At 42.4% G+C, this 21,540-nt stretch overlaps 1 protein-coding gene across 1 annotated transcript in view; it reads left to right on the forward strand.

Moving 5' to 3' along the window:
- The window catches only part of LOC145342093 (gamma-aminobutyric acid receptor subunit alpha-3-like), a 265,641-nt gene that overhangs the window by 22,254 nt on the left and 221,847 nt on the right, over nt 1-21,540 (forward strand). The window contains exons 2-3 of the mRNA XM_080187307.1: nt 6,814-6,946; nt 20,777-20,898. Of these exons, the coding sequence (XP_080043433.1) occupies nt 6,861-6,946; nt 20,777-20,898 (208 nt within the window). The 5' untranslated portion in view covers nt 6,814-6,860. The remainder of the gene's footprint in view (nt 1-6,813; nt 6,947-20,776; nt 20,899-21,540) is intronic.

The following is a 21,540-nucleotide window of genomic DNA, read 5'->3' on the forward strand; positions in this document are numbered from 1 at the left end:
TATATATTTGTGATTTTGCTCATGTTTCTGTTATCAATAATATTGAACAGCTCTATTGTCAGTCATGGTGAAGAGCTTGGTTATTAATGGGGAACTGTTGTTAATGTGCTGGTGAACTTTCTAGATATTAATGGAGAACTGTGATGTTGAACAGCTGTCTTACCGGCTTTTATGATGCGAGGATGTGCTGGCTAGGCCAGCATTGATTACCCATTTCTAATTGCCCTTGAGAAGCTGGTGGTGAGCTGCCTTCTTGAACTGCTGCAGTCCACGTATGTACATATACCCACAGTGTTGTTAGGGAGGAAGTTTGAGGATTTTGACACAATACCAGTGAAGGAACATCAGTATATTTCTAAGTCAGGATGGTGTGCTGTTTAGAGAAAACATATAAACAGTGGTATTTCCATGCATCTGTTGCCCTTCTCTTTCTTGACATTGCAAGTCATGGATTTTGAAGGTGCTATTGAAGGAGTCCTGCTGAGCTGCTATAGCACATCTTGTCCTCACTGATGTTACTGGAAAGATACAGGTCCAGAGCATTTGATTTCTGGGATTGCAGTACCCTAGAAGTAGTCCAGGAGGTGCGCTGGGGAAACCCTTTGGAATTCCTCATGCAAGATTGCATGGGAATTACCTGGGGAGCTGAAACTTCCAATTCCTATCATGTCCCAATCCTTATCCTGTCCCTAGAACCATCTGATACTCTGATTTAAATTGGGGACAGAGTCTCTAGCAGAAAAGTAATACAGGAAAAATTAGAAGAATTAAAATCACTTTTAACTCCTGAATCTTCTCATCCTGATCTTTCCCCCCGCATATTCACCCACAGCTAACCGATCCTCACAATTACCCCCACCCCGACTGACACCTCCCGTCCTGAACCAATCACACCTGTACCTGCTTCCCCTGCCTCCCCTGCCTGTTCCCTCAGTCATTGACTAGCTCCTGAGCCCCCAGTTATCCTCACAACCACCTGAGTACCCTTTCAAAACTGACCAGCTCAACCCTTGACCCATTCTACCCACCAACCTTTCCTACCCCACAACTTACACCCCAACCCTATCCGACCCACTTAGCTGATACTTTTCCCTTCTCCCTGGTTTCATGAAGTTCATCTGAACACCGGGAGCTGTAAACTTGGCTGCTTTATGGCAGCAATTGCTATAAAAACTTCTCTGATGCTACTATCCTGCACAGAAGCTGATGTGCTGCACATTTCTCACCAGGCCTGGTTCAGAAGGGCAGGTGAGAAATGTTCAGGGTTCTGGGTCTGTAAAAATGAGTGGAGTGGGAATCCAGCTGGAATTACCACTCCTTAGAAGCTCTGACCCAAGATGTTTAAGGCACTGGGTGGGGTGCCTATGGGCTGCTTTGTCCTGGATGGTGTCAAGTGCTATGGGAGCTGCACTCATCCAAGCAAGTGGAGAGTATTCCAACAAACTCCTGATGTGCACTGCGGAATTCCCAGCTTCTAATCTGCTTTTGTATTCACGGTATTCAGGAAGAGTTGGGCTCTGCACTTCTGGGTCAGGATCAAGGTCATCCAAGCTTTCCCAACTGTTCACTGTTTAATGTCACTTGTTGAGAGCTTGCCTGCTCATTGGATAACACCAGAATCAACATTGGTTGTGTATAATGTAGACAAATTTGAAATTGTCCATTTTGGCAGGAGGAATAAAAAAGCTTATTGAAATGGTGAGAGGTTGCATAATTCTGAAATGCAGAAGGATCTGAGAGTTCTAGTGTATGAATCACAATAGACTAGTGTACAGAACAGAGAAAAGTAATTTCTCCTTATCTCTGTCTTAAATGCGTTACCCTTATTTTTAAACAGTGACCCCTAGTCCTAGATTCTCTGAAAAGAGAAAACATCCTCTCCATATCCATCCTGTAAATATCCCTGAGGATCTTGACGATTTTGATCAAGTTGCCTCTTACTCTTTTGAATCTTAGTGGACACAAACCTAACTTCTCCAACCTTTCCTCAGTCTTTGAAATGTTCCTGAAATAATAAAGAATAACAACCATTAGATAATCCCTTTGAAAAACATTGTCTCTCTTCTCATGAAGTTGTCAATCAAACACAACAGTGACTGTTTAATTTACGTCATGGGTGGAATTCTCCCAAAAAAATTCTAAGTGTCATAAGGGCGAGAATAATGGAGTGATTTGTGTTGGTCTCTCAGACACACTCCATATGCAATCCACCCACATTCAGTTACTTTTTTGGAGATCTGGGAGTTGTATGGTGGTACTAGGGGGGAGGGCAGGGTCTAAATATGCCAGTTTCAGAGCACTTGGGCAATACTTTGTAAGAGTACCCCAATTTCACGGCACACTGGGAGACTCCCTCCCTCCCTCATATATGTTGGGACCTCCATCCCCAATCAGTGGCATGTTTCCCCAATCCCTCTCTGACAAGGGTCACCAGTGTGCCAGGTGGGCCTCACCAGTTGGGCACTGCCCAATGGGCACTACCCAGCAATGTCCCCGAAGGCTTCAATGACCATCATGCCAGGTCTCTGCTGGTGGAGTTCTGATTCATGCTGTTATCGTGTCCCGCCCATAGGCTGGAGACATCCGTGCGCTGGGATTTAAATAGACTATTCAATCCGGTTCATGCCATTAGAAAGGGGCTGGGAGACTTGCAAACTGTTTGGTGCCAGATGTGAAACCAATTTTTAGGCCCACACACTATTCTCCAGGAGCAGTGTGATCTGTGCAAAGTGTACGAGATCAGAGAATTCCATCACTGTCACCCCCCCACCTCCACGCCCCCCCCCCCGCCCCCCCCCCCCCCCCCGCCCCGCCTCCACCCACCCCCTGCCTGTTAAACATACAGGCATCAAAAAACCCATTTAAAGAATAATAAATTTATTAGAAAGCAACAAAATTTGCAATCAAACAAGTCCCTTTTGCAACTGTGCAAAAAAATTCCTGCCAGGCTAAATCCATTTATCGTTCTTGGAGCTCAGCTTCGCATTCATACTGAGGCTATCTTGCTTGGTGGGGCTCTAGCTGTCCCCAGTTGTGAACACTGTGATTGCTGCCTGTTGGAATCCACCTGTCATCCTTAATTGGATGACAAAAGTGATGGTGATCAATTGGAAGGTTACCTCCTGGAGGGTTGTTCTGGGGATGGCCTGAGCACATGGATTGTCTCAGGATCCTCTTATGGGCCCAGTCAGGCTTAGGGTATCTCAATGCCTACCAAAACTCAGGGGGTGGTGAGGGACTGGAATGCCCTGCCAGCTGCAGTTGTAAATGCGCCTAGTTTGGGGGCGTTTAAGAGATCTGTGGATAGGTTTATGGACGAAATGGGATCGGTTTAGATTAGTGGGTTAGTGTTGGTTTTTTTTAAAAGCTGGTCGGCGCAACATCGTGGGCCGAAGGGCCTGTTCTGCGCTGTAATGTTCTATGTTCTATGTTCTATGTTCTAAAACTCTGCAATTCTGTAGCCCCTTTCACAAATTCAGCATATCCCCAGATACTTAAAACATTGTGGCACTTTTAAGATGTAGTTTCTGTTGTAAACATCTCAACAACACAACACACAGCAAACTCCCACAGAGAGCAATGAAATAATGTCCAGCTAACGTGTGTTTTTTAGTGATTGGCCAGGGCACTAGGGAGAGATTCTCTGCACCATTTTGAACTAGTGCTGTGGGATTTTTATATCCATCGGAGGGGAGAGTCATCTCATCCAAAAGACATCATCCCCAACATCGTTGCACTGGCTTAGCACCGACAGTGTCAACCTGTGTTATCTACTTAATTCTTTAGAATGAGGCTTGAATATTTCACTTTCTGATTCATAGGAATGTGGGCTAATAACGGAGGCTAAATTATCATCTCATATAAAAATGGTCATAGATCATAGGGCAAGTAGATATGCTGTGAATGGACAAAAGTAAAGAATCTATCAACGTTCCTGTGGAAACAATAAAGATTTTTTCTTTCCTTCATGGGCTATGGGCATCACTGACAAGGTCAGCAGTCTTTCTCATTCCTCATTACCCTTGAACTGAATGGCTTGCTAGGCCATTTCAGAGGGCATTTAATAGTCAACCACACTGTTGTGGATCTGGAGTCATTTGTCGGCCAGACCAAACAAGAACCTGAGTTTTCCTTCCCTAAACGATATTAGTGAACTGGAAGGATTTGTGTAACAATCAATGATTGTTCCATCATCACCTTTACTTTATATTCCACATTTAGAATCATAGAACCCCCACAGTGCAGAAAGAGGCCATTTGGCCCATCGAGTCTGCACTAACCACAATCCCACCCAGGCCCTATCCCATAACTCCTGACACCAGGGACAATTTAGCATGGCCAGTCCACCTAACTGCACATCTTTGGATTGTGGGAGGAAACCAGAGCACCCAGAGGGTACTCATGCAGACATGGGGAGAATGTGCAAACTCCACACAGAAATTGACCCCAGCCAGGAATCAAATCCAAGCCCTTGGACCTGTGAGGCAGCAGTGCTAACCACTGTGCCACCATTTATTAACTTAATTTAAATTCCAACAGCTGTGATTTGACCCCGCGTCTCCTGGGCTCTGAATTACTGGTCCACTGATATTATCAGCACACCACAATTTTATGAGAAGTTGGGCTAGCAAGGATCACAAAGATGCAGGCCATTGCATCAAATAGTTGGCTTACTACCCACTTCAATTGTGGTTGCACATAGGTATTGAACCTAGCAAAGCCTCTCTGGGCTATTCAGAACCTTTGCAGAGAAACCCTCAATGAAGGAACAGGGGTGTTAGACTCCTTGTTTGAGAGTTGTTTTTCAAACTGGAGGCCTTTGACTAGCAGTGTGCCTCAGGGATCAGTACTCGGCCCACTGTTATTTGTCATTTATGGTTAGTAAGTTTACAGATAACACCAAGATTAGTGACATAGTGGACAGTGAAGGAAGTTATGTCCAATTGCAATAAGATCTTGATCAATTGGGCCATTGGGCTGACAAATGGCAGGTGGAGGTTAATTTAGACATATGCAAGGTGATGCATTTTGGTAGATTGAGCCATGGCAGGACTTACTCAGTTAATGATAGGATATTGGGGAGAGTTACAGGACAAGAGATCTAGGGGTACATGTTCATAGCTCTTTGAAAATGGAGTCGCAGGTGGACAGAGTGGTGAAGAAGGCATTCGGCATGCTTGGTTTCATTGAATTTCATTTCAGAACATTGAATACAGCAGTTAGGATGTCTTGTTAAAGTTGTACTAGACATTGGTAAGGCCACACTTGGAATACTGTGTGCAATTCTGGTCACCCTATTATAGAAAGGATATTATTAAACTAGAAATAGTACAGAAAAGATTTATTAGGATGCTATCAGAACTTGATGGGTTGAGTTATAAAGAGAGGCTCAATAGACTGGGACTTTTTTCGCTGGAGCGTATGAGGCTGAGGGATGACCTTATAGAGGTCTATAAAATAATGAGGGGCATAGACAAGATAGATAGTCAATATATTTTACCAAAGGTAGGGGAGTCTAAAACTAGAGAGCATAGGTTTAAGGTTTCTTTTCTTCAGTGTTCACTAAGGAGAGGGGCCATGTTTTTGAGAGTATGACACAGGCTGATAGGATGGAGGAGGTAGATGTCCTGAGGGAAGATGTATTAGCAATTTTGAAAAATCTGAGGGTCGATAAGTCCCCTGGGCCAGATGGGATACATCCTAGGATACTTTGGGAGGCAAGGGATGAGATTGCGGAGCCTTTAGCTTTGATCTTTGGGTCCTCACTGTCCACAGGGATTGTGTCAAAGGACTGGAGAGTGGCGAATGTTGTTCCTTTCTTCAAGAAAGGAAATAGGAATGACCCTGATAATTATAGGCCTTTTCTCTTTAGAGTGGAGGAGGATGAGACGCATTTTAATAGAGGTTTATAAGATGATGAGGGGGATAGATAGAATGGACGTGCAGAGACTATTTCCTCGGGTGGATGTAGCCATTACTAGGGGGCATCACTGTAAGGTTCATGGTGTGAGATATAGGAGGGATGTCCAAGGTAGATTCTTTACTCAGAGAGTGGTTGGGGTGTAGAATGCACTGCCTGCTGTGATAGTGCAGTCAGACACTTTAGGAACTTTCAAGCGTTTATTGAATAGTCACATGGACCACACCAGAATGATGGGGAGTGGGATAGCTTGATCTTGGATTTGGACATAGCTTGGCACAATATCGAGGGCCGAAGGGCCTGTACTGTGCTGTACTGTTCTATGTTCGATGTTCTAAGGTGAGAGGGGAGAGATACAAAAGCGCCCAGAGGGGCAACTGTTTCACACACAGTGTGGTGAGTGTCTGGAACAAGCTGCCAGAGATAGTAGTTGAGGCAGGTACAATTTTATCTTTTAAAAAGCATTTAGATAGTTACATGGATATGATGGATGTGGAGGGATATGGGCCAAATAAGGGCAATTGTGATTAGCTTAGGAGTTTAAAAAAAAGGGTGGCATGGACAAGTTGGGCTGATGGGCCATGTTGTAAACCTCTATGACTCTATGAACAGTGTATGAACTGAAGAATGTGCTAATTGGAGTACAGAGACAGGAACTAGTCCAACTCTTTGAAAGGCAGCCAGACACAAACCTGTGTGGAGCTGTGTAACCCAAATTAAAATTTAACAATTCATAAAAAACATTACCAAGGATGACAGTAACATTTCTAAAGGGTGAACATGGCAGAAACTAGACAAAGAGAGAGATAAGCAAGAAAGAGAGTGAAAAGGAGCGTTTTGGAAATGAGACTTACCTATCTATTTAATATTATTCTGCTTTTGGTTTCTCTTAGATTTCCATCCCATGTGAGCTTGTTGATACTGGGAACAGATTTAGGACATGGCTGAACAAGTTCTGGGCGTCCTCGTACTCTATGGCCTCCTCGTGATAGCCCTTCTTTCCAAGACCAGCCTCACTATGCATGGGTAAGTGGTTGCACCAAACATTTCATTTTCATGTAGGAGTTACTCAGTAGCTATAGCTGGCAGATATGATTATTGTCCAATGTGTTGGGAAGACAACAGCCAGAGTCAGAGGTGTATTATTTTGGGATTTTGTTGTAAGTGATGCTAGTATTGTCTATTTCATGAATTATTTTGAATTTTCTTTTCTTCATCTTGTTGGGGCATTTGTGAGTTGGGGCAGATTTGATGGATAAACTGTACTATCATACCAACTGTTCAAACATGAAAGGCAAATTCTGAGCGAGTTAGATTAAAGTTTTCAGCATATTGGCAGCATTGGGATAGTGTCAACAGTTCTTCCAATGAGGAAATTTCAACAACTCCATTCCAATTTCCTTGTCTTCTGGAATGATCTGATGATGCATCTTGAGGATTACCTTTCACAGATATCTTTCAGCCAGCAGCCATGAGGAAAAGCTCCTTGGTTTGATGTTTCAGCTGGTTGAAATACAGCAGTGGAAAAGATTAGCTGATATTGGCCAGAATGAGGAGTCCCTGAGAGTAAAGAGTTTGCGGATCCTGGAACGAAGATTTCTGAAGACTTATTTAACCCCATCCTATTGTGAAGCCATCAAGGCCTCTGAATGCTGAAGGGCACAACTCTCATAAACATATTCGAAAATATACTTGCAAAAATCCTCACAAGTGTACTCACTAGTATACTCACAAACTCACAAACACACTCACAAGCATATTCACAAACATGCTCACAACCATACTCGCAAATATAGTTACAAACATATTCACAAATTTACTCATAAACATACACATTTACAAATTCACTCACATATGAAGCAGTGTTTCTTAAGATGTTGAAAACTTGTAAAAGTTCAAGAGGAACTTGGGCATGCGAGTGAAAACAACACAGCAAGTTTGTATGCTGGTTACAACCAAGCAATTAGGAAGTTGAGTGGAATGTTGGCCTTTATTCTTGTACTCCAGTCTCTCTTTATTAATGAACTCTTGCTACAATTGTGCAGGATTTTGGTGAGGACAGACTTGGAACATTTCACAAAGTTTTGGTCTCCATTTCTAAGGACTGCATTCGAGGTAGTCCAGCAAAAGTCACTAGATGAGTTCAAGGTAGGAGAGGGTTGCCCTATAATAGGCGCCTGAGTCTGCACTCTCTAGAGTTTAGAAGAATGACTCATGATTCTTTTGACTGATATAAATGAGATGTCAGCTGGTGAAGCTACAGTCCAGAACCACTTGCATGCCAAACAATGGATGCAACATACTTTAGACAGAGCTAAATGACCCCATATCCAATGAATCAGCTCAAAGTTCTGCAGCCCTGCCACATCCAGTCTAAATGGTGGTAGGAAATTGAACAATTAACCAGAGGAAGAGGATCCACAAATATTCCCATTTTCAATGATGGAGAAGCAAAACACATCAGTGTCAAAGATAAAGCATTTGCAATAGAACTGCCGAATAGATGATCCTTCTTGGCCTCCTCCTGAAATCCCCAGTATCTCAGACGCCAGTCTTCAGCCAATTTGATTCACTCCATGTGATATCAAGAAACTTTTGGAGGCACTAGATACTGCAAAGGCCATGGAACCTGACAATATTCCAGCAATAATTCTGAAGACCTGTGCTCCAGAGCTTGCTGTGCCCCTGGCCAAGCTGTTCCACTACAGTTACAACACTGGTATCTACCCAACAATGTGGAAAATTGCCCAGGTATGTCCTATAGGTAAAAAATGGGACAAATCCAATCCAGCCAATTATCATGTCATCAGTCTACTCTTCATAATCAGCAAAGTGATGGAAGAGTTCAGCAACTGCATTATCAAGCACCACTCAGCAATAGTCTGCTCACTGATGATCAGATTGGGTTCCACCAAGGTATTTCAGCTCCTGATCTCATTACAGCCTTAATCCAAGAACTGAATTCCAGAGCTGAGTGAGAGTGACTGCCCTTGACATCAAAGCAACATTTGACCAAATGTGACATCAGGGATCCCAAGCAAAACAGGAGTCAATAGAAATTGGTCGGGCAGTGGTGGGAGGGGGTGGGGGGTGGGTAGACCCTCTACTTGTTGGAGTCACAATGAATCACTTCACATTTCTCTGCATTAAATTTCATCTTCCCAAAGATCTGTGGGTCAAGAATCTTCCTGTTCTGTCATGTGAAGATCCATGGCAGAAATCTATGACCCTGAATATACATCAACTTTGAATTAAGGGATAGCTGATGACATAAATAAGACTTCATTGCATTCCTTCTTACTCTAAGCCCACTTAGTTTCTTCTCTACTGCTAATTGTCCCTAATCCCTTTTTTTTTACCTAATTTGTCTCTACCAATGTGTACAATGGCCACTGGCTGTTCACCCTGCCCCTCCAGAATATCCTATAGCTGAACTGAGACATTCTTGATCCTAGCACCTTGGAGGAAATATACCATCCTCCAGTCATGTTTGCGGCCACAGAAATGCCTATCTGTTCCACTTACAATAGATTCCCCTATAACTATTGTATTCCCACCCTTTCTCCTCCCCTCTTTGACTGTTGTTGCTTTTCCCTGAGAGATCCTTCCTCCCAACAGCATCCAAAATGGTATATCTGTCTTGCAGGGGAATAGCCACAAGAGATTCCTGCACTGCCTGCCTTGACTTCTTGCTCTGCCTGGCAGTCACCCACTCCCTCCCTGCCTGTAGAGTCTAAGTTTGCAGTGTGACCACCTCTCTATGCATGCTAGCCACAATACTCACTGCCTTGCAGTGTCCCTAGCTGCCATTCTAGACACTCCCTGTACACATATCAACCCCAGGCACTGGAAATGTTTCTGACTTCCCACATAGAGCAGAAGGGGCAAGCAATGGCTTTAAGATTTTCTGCCAATACTTATCCTTTTAAATTAAAAATTTTAGAAAATACTTGAAATCAAATAATATCAATTACTTTCAAACCCTTTTTCCCTGGTCCTCATTGCAATAGAGTGTAGCCCTTACAAACTATAAACCACAAAATAAAGACCTTACTGTCTTGGAGCACTTACAAGATATATTGAAAGGAGAGGATGCACAGTCAATGGTCATGGTACACATTAGTACAAATAACCTAAAAGAAAGGACCAGGGTCTCAAAGCTGAATTCAGTGAGCTAAGAAGTAAGTTGAAAAGTTGGACCTCAAACATAGTGATTTTAGGATTATTACCAGTGTAACATGCTAGTCAGAGTAGAAACAGTGGGATATATCGGATGAATATGTGGCTGAAGTATGGTATGAGGGGAACGGTTTCAGATTCTTGACTCATTGCAACTGGTTCTGGGGGGGTGGTGGGACCATACAATCTGGATGGGTTATATCTGGACAGGAGCGGAGCAAATGTGCGGGGGAGTATTTGCTAGATTGGTTGGGGAGAGTTTAAACTAAAATGGCAGGGGGATGGGAACCGATGCAAGGATCAGAGGAGGGAGAATCAAGGACAGAAATCAAAGACAGAAAAAAGGAATAAGTAAAGCGATAGGCAGAGAAACCAAGAGCCAGAATCCAACATGACTCCAGTGAAGAAACAGTTGAAATGGGACAAATAATGTTAAAAAGACAAGATAATCACAATAAAGTTGATGAAATAATCATGCAAATAGATGTAAATAGTTATGATGTAGTGGGGATTACGGAGAGACATCGCTGCAGGATGACCAGGGTGGGAACTGAACATCCAGGACTATTCAGTATTTAGGAAGAGTAGATAAAAAGGTAAAGATACGGGGCTAAATTGTTAGTTAAAGAGGAAATCAACAAAATATTGAGAAAAGATATTGGGGACAGTCTTACCAATTCTGAGTGCCAAATGAGCATGAAAATGAAAGAGAATCCTGCCATTTTTTGGTGAGTTAAAAATTGAATCTTACATCACTTTGAAGAAAAATGAAGCAAGATCTGTTTCCCGCCAGCAGGGAAGGGGGCAGAGCTTACCAAAAGCCAGCAGATATCAGCAGAGTGCGCCACTGTGCAGTCTCAGACCTCTCTGTTCTGTGCTATTGTACCCCCACCAGCCCCACACCCCCCTCCCCTCACACACACACACACACACCAGCTATTGCAGGGTTCCACATAAATCCATAAATCTCTAGGGCCTGATAATCTACATCCAGAGTATTTAAGGAAGTGGGCCTAGAAATAGTGGATGCACTGGTGGTCATAGTTCCTACAGATTGGAAGGTAGCTAATGTAGCTTCACTATTTAAAAAGGGAGGTAGAAAGAAAACAGGCAACTAAAGACTAGTCAGCCTGACATCAGTGCTGAGCAAAATTCTAGAATCCATTATCAAAGATTTTATAGCAGAGCACTTAGAAAACAGTGATAGAATCAGACAGTCAGCGTAGATTTACAAAAGGAAAACCATACTTGACAAACCTATTGGAATTCTTCAAGGATGTAACTAGATGACGAAAAAGCTGGTGGATGTCCCACATAAGAGATTAGCATGTAAAATTAAAGTGTATGGGATTGGATAATGTATTGAGATAGGTAGAAAACTGGTTGGCAGACAGGAAATAAAGAATAGGAATAAATGGGTCATCTTCCAAATGGCAGGCAGTGACTCGTAGGGTACCACAGGGATCAGTGCTGAGACCCTACTATTCACTATATATATTAATGATTTAGATGAAGGAACAAAATATAATATCTCCAAATGCAGATGACACAAAACTGGGTGGGAAGGTGAGCTGTGAGGAGGATTCAGAGATACTTCAGTGTGATGTGGACATGCTGAGTGAGTGAGCAAATGAATGGCAGATGCAGCATAATGTGGATAAATGTGAGGTTATCCACTTTGGTAGAAAAACAGGAAGGCAGATAATTATCTGAATGGCTATAAATAGAGAGAAGGGCCCTGGGTGTCCCCATACACCAGTCGCTGAAGGTAAGCATGCAGGTGCAGCAGGCAGTGAAGAAGGCAAATGTATGCTCACCTTCATTGCAAAAGGATTCGAGTGCAGGATCAGGGATGTCTTGCTGCAACTATGCTGGACCTTGATGAGGCTGCACCTGGAATATTGTGTCCAGTTTTGATCTCCTTATCTGAGGAAGGATGTTCTTGCTATCAAAGGAGTGCAGCAAAGGTTTACCAGACTGATTCCTGGGATGGCAAGACTGGCCTATGAGGAGAGATTGAGTCAGTTAGGAATATATTGTAGATCAGATAGAGACAGGCTGATTTAGAGAGAATACTGATACTGACTGAAGGAGAATAGACTCTGCAGTGCATGAAATGATGACGCTTGCAAGTAACCTTAATTTTCTTCTGCAATTACGTTTAGACATGTAATACACAGCTGATTGGTTTGTAAATAATAAATAGTATATCAGTCAGTTGAACTGAAATTGTGGGAAGGAGATGGAATGATTGAATTCATGTTCATTCTGCTGACTGGCTGAACATTGAAATAAAGAATTAAAGCCACATAGCTGAAAATGTGATAACTTCACAGAGCTCGATTAGCTCACACCTGAGAAGAATCTGAATGGTATTATTCATGGCTGACAGGATTGGGAGAGAATTGGTTACAGGTGGCTTCCCGCTTGTTTAAATGTTACAACTGTGGAAATGTATTTCACAGAATGCAAATTCCCATCATAGTTACCTGCAAGGCCCAGGTGGGATTGTAAGGGGTAATATAACTAGAAAAATCTCTGCTGTTATTACAGAGAGGACACTCTCTGCTGGTGTTATAGACAGGCCACCCTCGGCTGGTGTTATAGACAGGATTCTCTCTGCTGATATTGTAGACAGGGCTCTGTCTGCTAGTATTATAGACAGGTCCCTCTCTGCTGGTGTTATAGACAGGCCACCCTCGGCTGGTGTTATAGACAGGATTCTCTCTGCTGATATTGTAGACAGGGCTCTGTCTGCTAGTATTATAGACAGGTCCCTCTCTGCTGGTGTTATAGACAGGCCACCCTCGGCTGGTGTTATAGACAGGATTCTCTCTGCTGGTACTATTAACAGGGCTCGCTCTGCTGGTATTATAGACAGGCCACTCCCTGCTGGTGTTATAGACAGGGCTCGCTCTGCTGGTATTATCGTTAAGAATCACAACACCAGATTAAAGTCTAACAGGTTTATTTGGCATGTGATAAACCTGTTGGACGTAAACCTGGTGAGACTTCTTACTGTGCCCATCCCAGTCCAACACCGGCATCTCCACATCATGATGGTATTATAGATAAGACTCTCTCTTGGAAACATAGAGACTAAAAGCAGATGTAGGCCATTTGACCCTTTGAGTCTGCTCTGCCATTCGTTTTGATTATGGCTGATCAAATTTAATATCCTGATCCCCCCTTCCCCCCATACCCCTTGATCCCTTTAATCCCAAGAGCTATATCTAATTTCTTCTTGAAATCACACATTTTGGCTTTAACTACATTCTGTGGTAGAGAATTTCACACATTTCTGGTGAAATTCTCTGGGTGAAGAAATTTCTTCTCACTTTAATTCTAAGACGTTTCTTCCTTATCCTCAAACTATGACTCCTTTATTCTTGACTTCCCATCATCAGAAATATTCTTTCTGAATCTAATTCTAACCCTGCTAGAATTTTATAACTTTCTATGAGATCCCCTTTCACTCTTTTAAACTCCAATGAATATAATTCTAACTGACTTAGTTTTTTGTCATATGATAAATCTGCTAATCCAGGAATCAGCCTGGTAAAACTTCGCTGTACTCCTTCTATAGCAAGAATATTCTTCTTTCAATAAGGACACCAAGACTGCACAAAATACTCCAGGTTTGGCCTATACATCCCTATCAAAACATCCCTATCCCTATACTCAAATCCTCTTGCTATGAAGGCCAACATATCATTTGTCTTCTTTATAGCCTGCTGTACCTGCATGCTTACTTTCTGTGACTGAAGCACAAGGACACCAAGGTCTCACTGAATATCCACCACCCTCGGCTGGTGTTATAGACAGGCCACCCTTGGCTGGTGTTATAAACGGGATTCTCTCTGCTGGTACTATTAACAGGGCGCCCATTCAAGTAATAATCTGTCTTCCTATTATTCCTGCCAAAGTGGATAACCTCACATGTATCCATATTATATTGCATTTGCCATGCATATGCCTCTCATTCAGCCTGTCTAAATTACACTGAAGCATCTCTACACCCTCCTTACAGCTCACCCTCACACCCAACCTTGTATCAATTTGGAGATAATATATTTAATTCTCTCTTCCAGATCTTTAATATACAATGTCAACAGTTGGGGTCATGGTACAGATCCCTGAGGTACCTCACTAGTCACTGCATGCCAATCAGAAAAAGATACATTTATGCCAACTCTTTTCTTCCTTTCTGCTAACCAGATTTCTATCCATCTCAAGACATTCCCCCCAATCCCATACACTTTAACTTGAAATAGTAATAATCTGCTATGCGAGACCTTGTGAAAAACCTTCTGAAAGTCTAAATAAACTACATCCGCTGGTACTCCTCAGTCAACTTTAGTAGCTACTTCCTCAAAGAATTCCAATATGTTCATCAAGTATGATTTCCTCTCTGTGAATCAATGCCGACTTTAAGTATACTACTGCTTTCCATGTGCTAAGTTATGAAATCCTTGAGAATGGACTCCAGCAACCTCCCCAGTACTGAAATTAAGTTCACTAGTCTATGTTCCCTGTTCCCTGTTTCTCACTACCTTCATTTTTGATTAGCAGGCTTACATGAGTCACCCTCCAATCTGTATGAACCAGTCCAGAGCCCAAAGAATTTTGGAAAATGACCATCAATGGATCTATTATTTCCTGGGCCACTTCCTTAAGTACATTTTGTCTGTGGGAAGTCATGTCTGATAAATCTTTTAGAGTTATTCAAAGAGGTAGCCAAGTGGATGAAAAAGGGTAGGGCAGTAGATGTTGTTTATATGGACTTTAGCAAGGCCTTTGACAAAGTCCCACATGGCAGGCTAATCTGGAAGGTTAGGTCACATGGGATCCAGCCAGAGCGAGAAAATTGGATTCAAAATTGACTTGATTGCAGGAAGCAGAGGTTGTTTGTCGGATTGGACTCATGTGACTAGTGGTATGCCTCAGGGGTTGGTGTTCAGACCTTGTTATTCGTTATTTACATAAATCATTTGGATGTGAATGTTTTTACAATCCTGGAGAGGAATCTGAAGAAATTGTATAGAGTGGTGAAGGATTCTTATCCCATGGCAGATATGGAGATGAGAAATAAGAAGCAATGTTTTGCAGGAATGCATTCAACCACATGAGATTTATTCTGAGTCATTTATTAAACATTGGTACGGTAATAGATCGAGAGTGACTCAATGTGGTTTGAATCAACAAAGATCTTATTGCCAATATTAATAATATATACAACAAGATCAGTCAGAATTACAATGCGACTGTTCTACTTGGCTCCCCTAGTTCCCATTGTGAGTTGCATGGTACATGCCCTCCTATCAGTTGGCTAAGCCACCATAACAATCCCCAGGGTCCGGCCCAATCACGTGACCCTTGGGAAACTCCTTAAGGGGCTGTGCTACTACACTCCTTCCCCCCAAACTCTGAAATATACCTATGGTGGGAGGGGTGGAGGTGATGGCACAGTGATATTATCACTAGACTATTAATCCAGAAACTCAGCTAAAGTCACTCTGTATGTAACCAACCCGGGTTCAAATCCTGCCACGGCAGGTGGTGGAGTTTAAATTCCATAAAAGATATCTGGAATTAAGAATCTACCGGTGACCATGAATCATTGTGGATTGTCAGAAAACCTATCTTGTTCAAGGAAATTTGCCATCCTTACTTGGTCTGGCCTACATGTGACTCCAGAGCCACAGCAATGTGGTTGACTCTCAACTGCCCTCAGTAGCAAGCAAGCCACTCAGTTGTATTAATCGCCACAAAAGGAATGAAACTGAGCACACCTCCTAGCAATGGCCTAAACACCGAAAAAGACAACAGCAAGACAAATAGCTGTGTTGACCCTGCAAAGTCCTCCTTATTAATATCTTTGGGCTAGTGCCAGAATTGGGAGAGCTGTCTCACAGACTACTCAAACAGAAACCTGATATAGTCATTCTTATGGAATCACACCTTGTCGATAACACCCTAGACATCACAGTAACCATTCCTGTATATGTCCTTGTCCCATTGGCAGGGGTAGAGGTGGCATAACGTCGGGAGGAAATTGCCTTAGGAGTCCTCAACATTGACTCTGGACCTGATGTGTCTCATGACTTTAGGTTAAACATGGGGAAGGAAACCCCTTACTGGTTACCACATACTACCTTCCTTCGGCTAAAGATTCAGTACTCCTTCACATTGAACTTGGAGAAAGCACACAGAGTGACAAGGGCACAAAATATATTCTGGATGGGGGATTTTAATGTCCACCAGCAAGAGTGCTCTGCTGCAGCACACTGTTCGAGATGGTCAGGCGCTAAAAGATATAACTGCTGAACTGGGCTTGTGGCAGCAGTGTGTACTATCTACAAGATACACTGTAGAAATTTAACAAAGATCCTTAGCCAGCACCTTCCAAACCCATAACCATTTTTATCTAGAAGGACAAAGGTAGCAGATATATGGGAATACCACCACCTGCAAGTTCCCCTCCAAGCCACTCACCATCCTGACTTGGAAATATATCGCCATTTCTTCACAGTTGCTGGGTCGAAATCTTTGAATTTCCTCCCTAATATCATTAGGGTCAACTCATAGCACGTGGACACATTTCAAGAAGACAGCTCACCATTACCTTCTCAAGGGCAAATAGGGATGTGTAATAAATGCTGGCCAGTCAGTGATGCCCATGCCCTATGAATGAATGAAAAAAAGAACAAAGAGAAGGATTGGTAAGGCCCAGAGTAGGATTTAAATAAGAAGGATAACAGTAAGAATCACTAGAAAAACTCATCAAAGATTTAATGACTTGAGAAATTTTTGGAATTCTTCTGCCTTGAATGATTTGCCATTGTCCAATACCACCACTTCTGAAATGCCCTGGATAGCGACTATCTTCCTTAATTTGTTAATGGTGCCCTTGGCTGTTATGGACTTATTGCATGTCCTGCCACTTGGAAGGTGTGTCTACTTAGTATAAGAAACACATGACCCATAAAAGGCCCAGCAAAATCTGTAAATTTGTCCCAACAACCACCCCCCCCCACCCCACTCCCCACCAACCCCCTCCAACACTTCATCTTTAAAAGTTATTTCCATACTTCTACTTTGGTAGGCTTTTAACAAGTCTGACTTCTCTCACACTGCCATCCTTGCATGATCATCTTTTTTACTTTTAACAATAGAGGCCTCTTTCTGTCCACAAAAATTTATGTTATAAACCCACCAACAAGGCAGATGACTGTACAGCCTGTTTAACTTCTATGAAGGCTTCCCCATTCTTCTCCCCATTCCCATCAGTGGTGTTTTTTAACAGCTGGTGAAGTGGAGCTAAAATGATAGAAACAATTTTTAAAATAGGAAGTGACCATACTGAGAAATGACTTCAGCTCTGATACATCTTTTGGCTGTAGGATCTCCTTGATGGTTTTTACCTTTTCTTCCAAGAGGTGTAGACTTGTTGACTTCACTCTAAACCCAAAGTAGGTGACCTTTTCTGGTTGAAATGTACATTTCTCCCGTTTCAACCTAACCCTTGCTTCCTTAAACCATCTCAATATTTCTTCTAAATTTGATCCATGTCCTTCAGGTGAGAAACAAGTGATCAGTTCATCATCCAAATAAACCATTACATAGGGGCTGTCTTGCAAGAGACTGTCCATCATCCGTTGGAAAATGACACAGACTGATAAGACTCCAACCCCATACCCCAACTCGAGCTGCTGACAGGCATGGCTGACGTCAAATTTAGTGTATTTTAGACCTCCTGCTAGTTTAGCATAGAGTTATTCAATTCTGGGTATGGGGTGCTATCTATCTGTGCTCTCCTATTGACAGCTAATTTTATCACCACAAATTCTTACAGCCTGATTCGGTTTTAAAATGCAGACTATGAGTGCAGCCCTTTCAGAGAATAAAACTTCCATCCTCCTGAGCTTGATTTCCACTTTGAGGTGAAGGGTGTAAGGCACTGGATGGGCCTGAAAAATGTAGGTGCTTCTTCCTGATCCAGATACAGCTGAGCTTTAGGTCCCCATATACATCCTAATATATCTCAGAAAACCTCAGAATATTTATACAGTAACTCCGGAAAACCTCCATTCCTCATTTCAGCCAGTTTAACCAATCACAGCCCATTAAACAAAGTCTGCAAAGCTTGATTACCAAGACCAGCAGCTTTGCTGCCTGGTTCTGATATGTCACTGTTACTGTTCTGCATCTAAAGTTCACAGTGTCTCCCTGGTGTATGAGGACAAAATGAGCCATTGTCTGAACCACTACCTTCCTTGCAGTGAGGAGACTGCTACAATGACTTTCTTTGCAGTGATTTGATTGAAATGAGTGCTTGCTGGGCCGCTTCAGGAGGCAGTTAAGAGTCAACTAGATGCAGTGGGTTTTATATCATGTATAGGCCAGACCAGGTAACAATACCAGATTTCTTTCCCCAAAGAACATTCGTAGTGAACCAGATGGGTTTTTATGACAATCTTGCACTTACATGGTAACTATTACTGTGATTCACTTTTCATTCCAGATTTATTAGATTAACTGATATGCACTTCCCAAACTGTTCTGATGGGAATTGAACTTAAGTCTCCAATTCAACAGTCCAGGCTTTTGGGTTACTAGTCCAGTGTCATAATCACTGGAATAGGGGAATGGAATAAATGACCTGGGAATGCTAGTTCTGATATTTTTAAAGGATAGGCTTGCAGACCGCAAAGATTACAAACAGAGTTTTATTGGAAACGTTTTTATATGCTGTTAGGATGGACTACCTGTGGGCGCTCATGAACAGCCGATGGCATCATCAATATGTCACATGATTGGACTCTTAAAGTGACCTTCTTCCAAATTAGAACAAACATGAAAACACAACACTTTCCTCCCCTTCATGTCAAAGATCCCTGCAATGAAACACAATATAACATTAACAATCAAAATTCTCAATATGAACAATTAATACACACAACAGTCATAGGATACCGATTTCTGGGTGGTTGTTAACGAATCTCAGATGTCTGGATTTTCATTTTGGCTGTAATCTCTGATAGTTTTGTTCAGTTAGGATGTCCTCTGTAGTTGCCTCAAGCAGTTGAATTTGGAGGATGACCTCAGCTGAAGTCCTGCCTTCCATAATTGTTTCTGATGTTGTCAGGTTCTGAGGAATGTTTAGGTCTTCACTTGGCACAGTTTGGTGTGGACTCTCAGTTGACTCTGTTTCTGGCAAATTAAAAGTTGGTCTGTATGTCCTCTTCACGTTGCATCATCCCGAGTTTGAATAGTGTAGGAGACTGGTCCTATCTGCGCTAATCTGATAGCAGGTATCCGCTTCTCACTGGTGGTCTAGTTCCTTTCCAATACTCCCTGATCTTTCTAAAACAAGTGATGTTTAGTTAGCCCTGTTCTCACATCACAAAACCTGACTTTCCTGTTTCCTCTCAACAATTTCCCTAGGTGGCTTCAGTAAATCAAATGCTGTGCATAATCGGCATTTTATCATGATTTGGATTGTCCAATGTGTTGTATTTGTGCATGTCATCAGGAATTGGCTTTGTCATTTAGACATTGATGCTTGCTCATGAGTTACCTTAAATGAATGCTTCATTGTCTGAACAAACCTTTCAGCCAGTCCATTTATAGCAGGATGAGAAGGAGCGGATCGGATGTGTTAGATTCTGTCCTCTTTTAGGGTTATTCGGGTTATCCAAATCTTACAGAAATCTCAGTCTTTCTATTGTTCTTTCTGAGGACATAGTCTTCATAATGGCGACTTCAGACCATTTCAAACCACAATGAAAAGCATTTGTCCAGCAGAATCTATATGAAATCTTTGCTATGGCTCTTCCGGTCATTACAGTAAGGAGACTCACAACACCAGGTTAAAGTCCTGGTGTTGTGAGACTTCCTACTGTGTTTACCCCAGTCCAACGTCGGCAGCTCCGCATCGTGACTACCTTCTGGTCATTCCCATGGGTGTAATGGTACTAATGACAGCAGCTTCTGAACTTATGTACAAGTCTAACACATTCTCCCTTACTCCTCAATTTCACTAGCCAGCTCTGGCCATCAAAAATAGCTTCTGGCTATCTCCTTCGTCCTTACTATCCCACAATGGTCTTCATAAAATTAGGAAATGGTTCATTCGCAATGCTGGAATGAGAATCCTCATTCCCCAGAGAAGACAACCAGCCTCTAAAGATAGACTGAGTCTTCAGGTAACATATAGCTTCAAGTCTGGGTTTGTAAGATAATTAGAGATGGTTTGTGAATGATTGTTGTGGGAATTAATATTTCTCCTGGCTGCAAGAAATGTCCATATGTTGACCCTAAAAAAGGCATCAGCATCTCCTCTCAAACACCTGCCCTTGTAATTTCCCTGGCATTGTATGTCGAGTCGGATAGATTGATCAGATCCCAAACTGATTCCATCATACATGGAACACCCATCCTCTTCACAATGATGGCAGTGCTCCCCTGAAACCACATACTTTCACCTCTAGGAGGAAGGGCAGGTAAGTCGGTTGCCAGTTGGTGACGGGATCCTTCAATATCCTCTCAGTTTCCTGGGCCCAATGGACGTTTCCTAAACATTCTTCTCTGATTGTAAATATGCAGCTTTGTTTTCTTCACTGCAGGAACTTTCCAAAGTTTTTGGAAAATGAGATTGATTCTTTATGTTCTTAGATTTTCCAAGAAACATGCCCGCCCAGCACCAACAGAGGGGAAGGACAACATCACCATCTTCACCAGGATTCTGGACCGTCTGTTAGATGGATACGACAACAGGCTGCGGCCTGGACTTGGAGGTAAGAATCACAACAACTCCATTTAGTCAAGCAGCTGAGCTAATTTAAAAGTATTCAAAGTCTGGTGCACACTCTAACTTTCTGTTCCACAAACTATTTAATAAGATACATATTGTTCAGTGTGGTGAAGTGTTCAAAACCCAGAAGGTGGAAGTTAATATAGTTACAAATTAGAAGAGATCTCATAGAATGTTTTCCATCAAATGAGCAGCTGAATTTCTAGGAAAATCCATTGCTGCAGCAGTAAAGATGGACTTCTCTGGGAACTACCACAGTGGCAGTTCAATATTCCCTTATCAAGGAAATTAGGGATGGACAATAAGTTCATGTATTGACAAAGATACCAACATCCTATCAATTAATACAAGAAAAACTTGTCAAGTAAATGCATACCTGGAAGCAGAGACAAGGTAGAGGATATTGGAATAAAGCTGATTTATGAGATCCAAGTTTCTGGTGAGCAGATGTGATGAAGGATAGGGTGAGTAGATGAGATTGAGGGACAGAGTGAGTGGTTGAGGTTAAGGGATAGGACAAGTGGATGAGGTTGAACTGAAGATGGGAAAGTGAGGTTGATTGATTTGGCTCATGGGGTTGAGGGATATGTTACAAGTGTGGCACACCATGCCTCTTCTGATTCAG

Source organism: Carcharhinus amblyrhynchos, chromosome 4, assembly GCF_965287045.1.
Source record: "Carcharhinus amblyrhynchos chromosome 4, sCarAmb.v2.hapA, whole genome shotgun sequence".
In the NCBI taxonomy this organism is placed as follows: domain Eukaryota; kingdom Metazoa; phylum Chordata; class Chondrichthyes; order Carcharhiniformes; family Carcharhinidae; genus Carcharhinus; species Carcharhinus amblyrhynchos.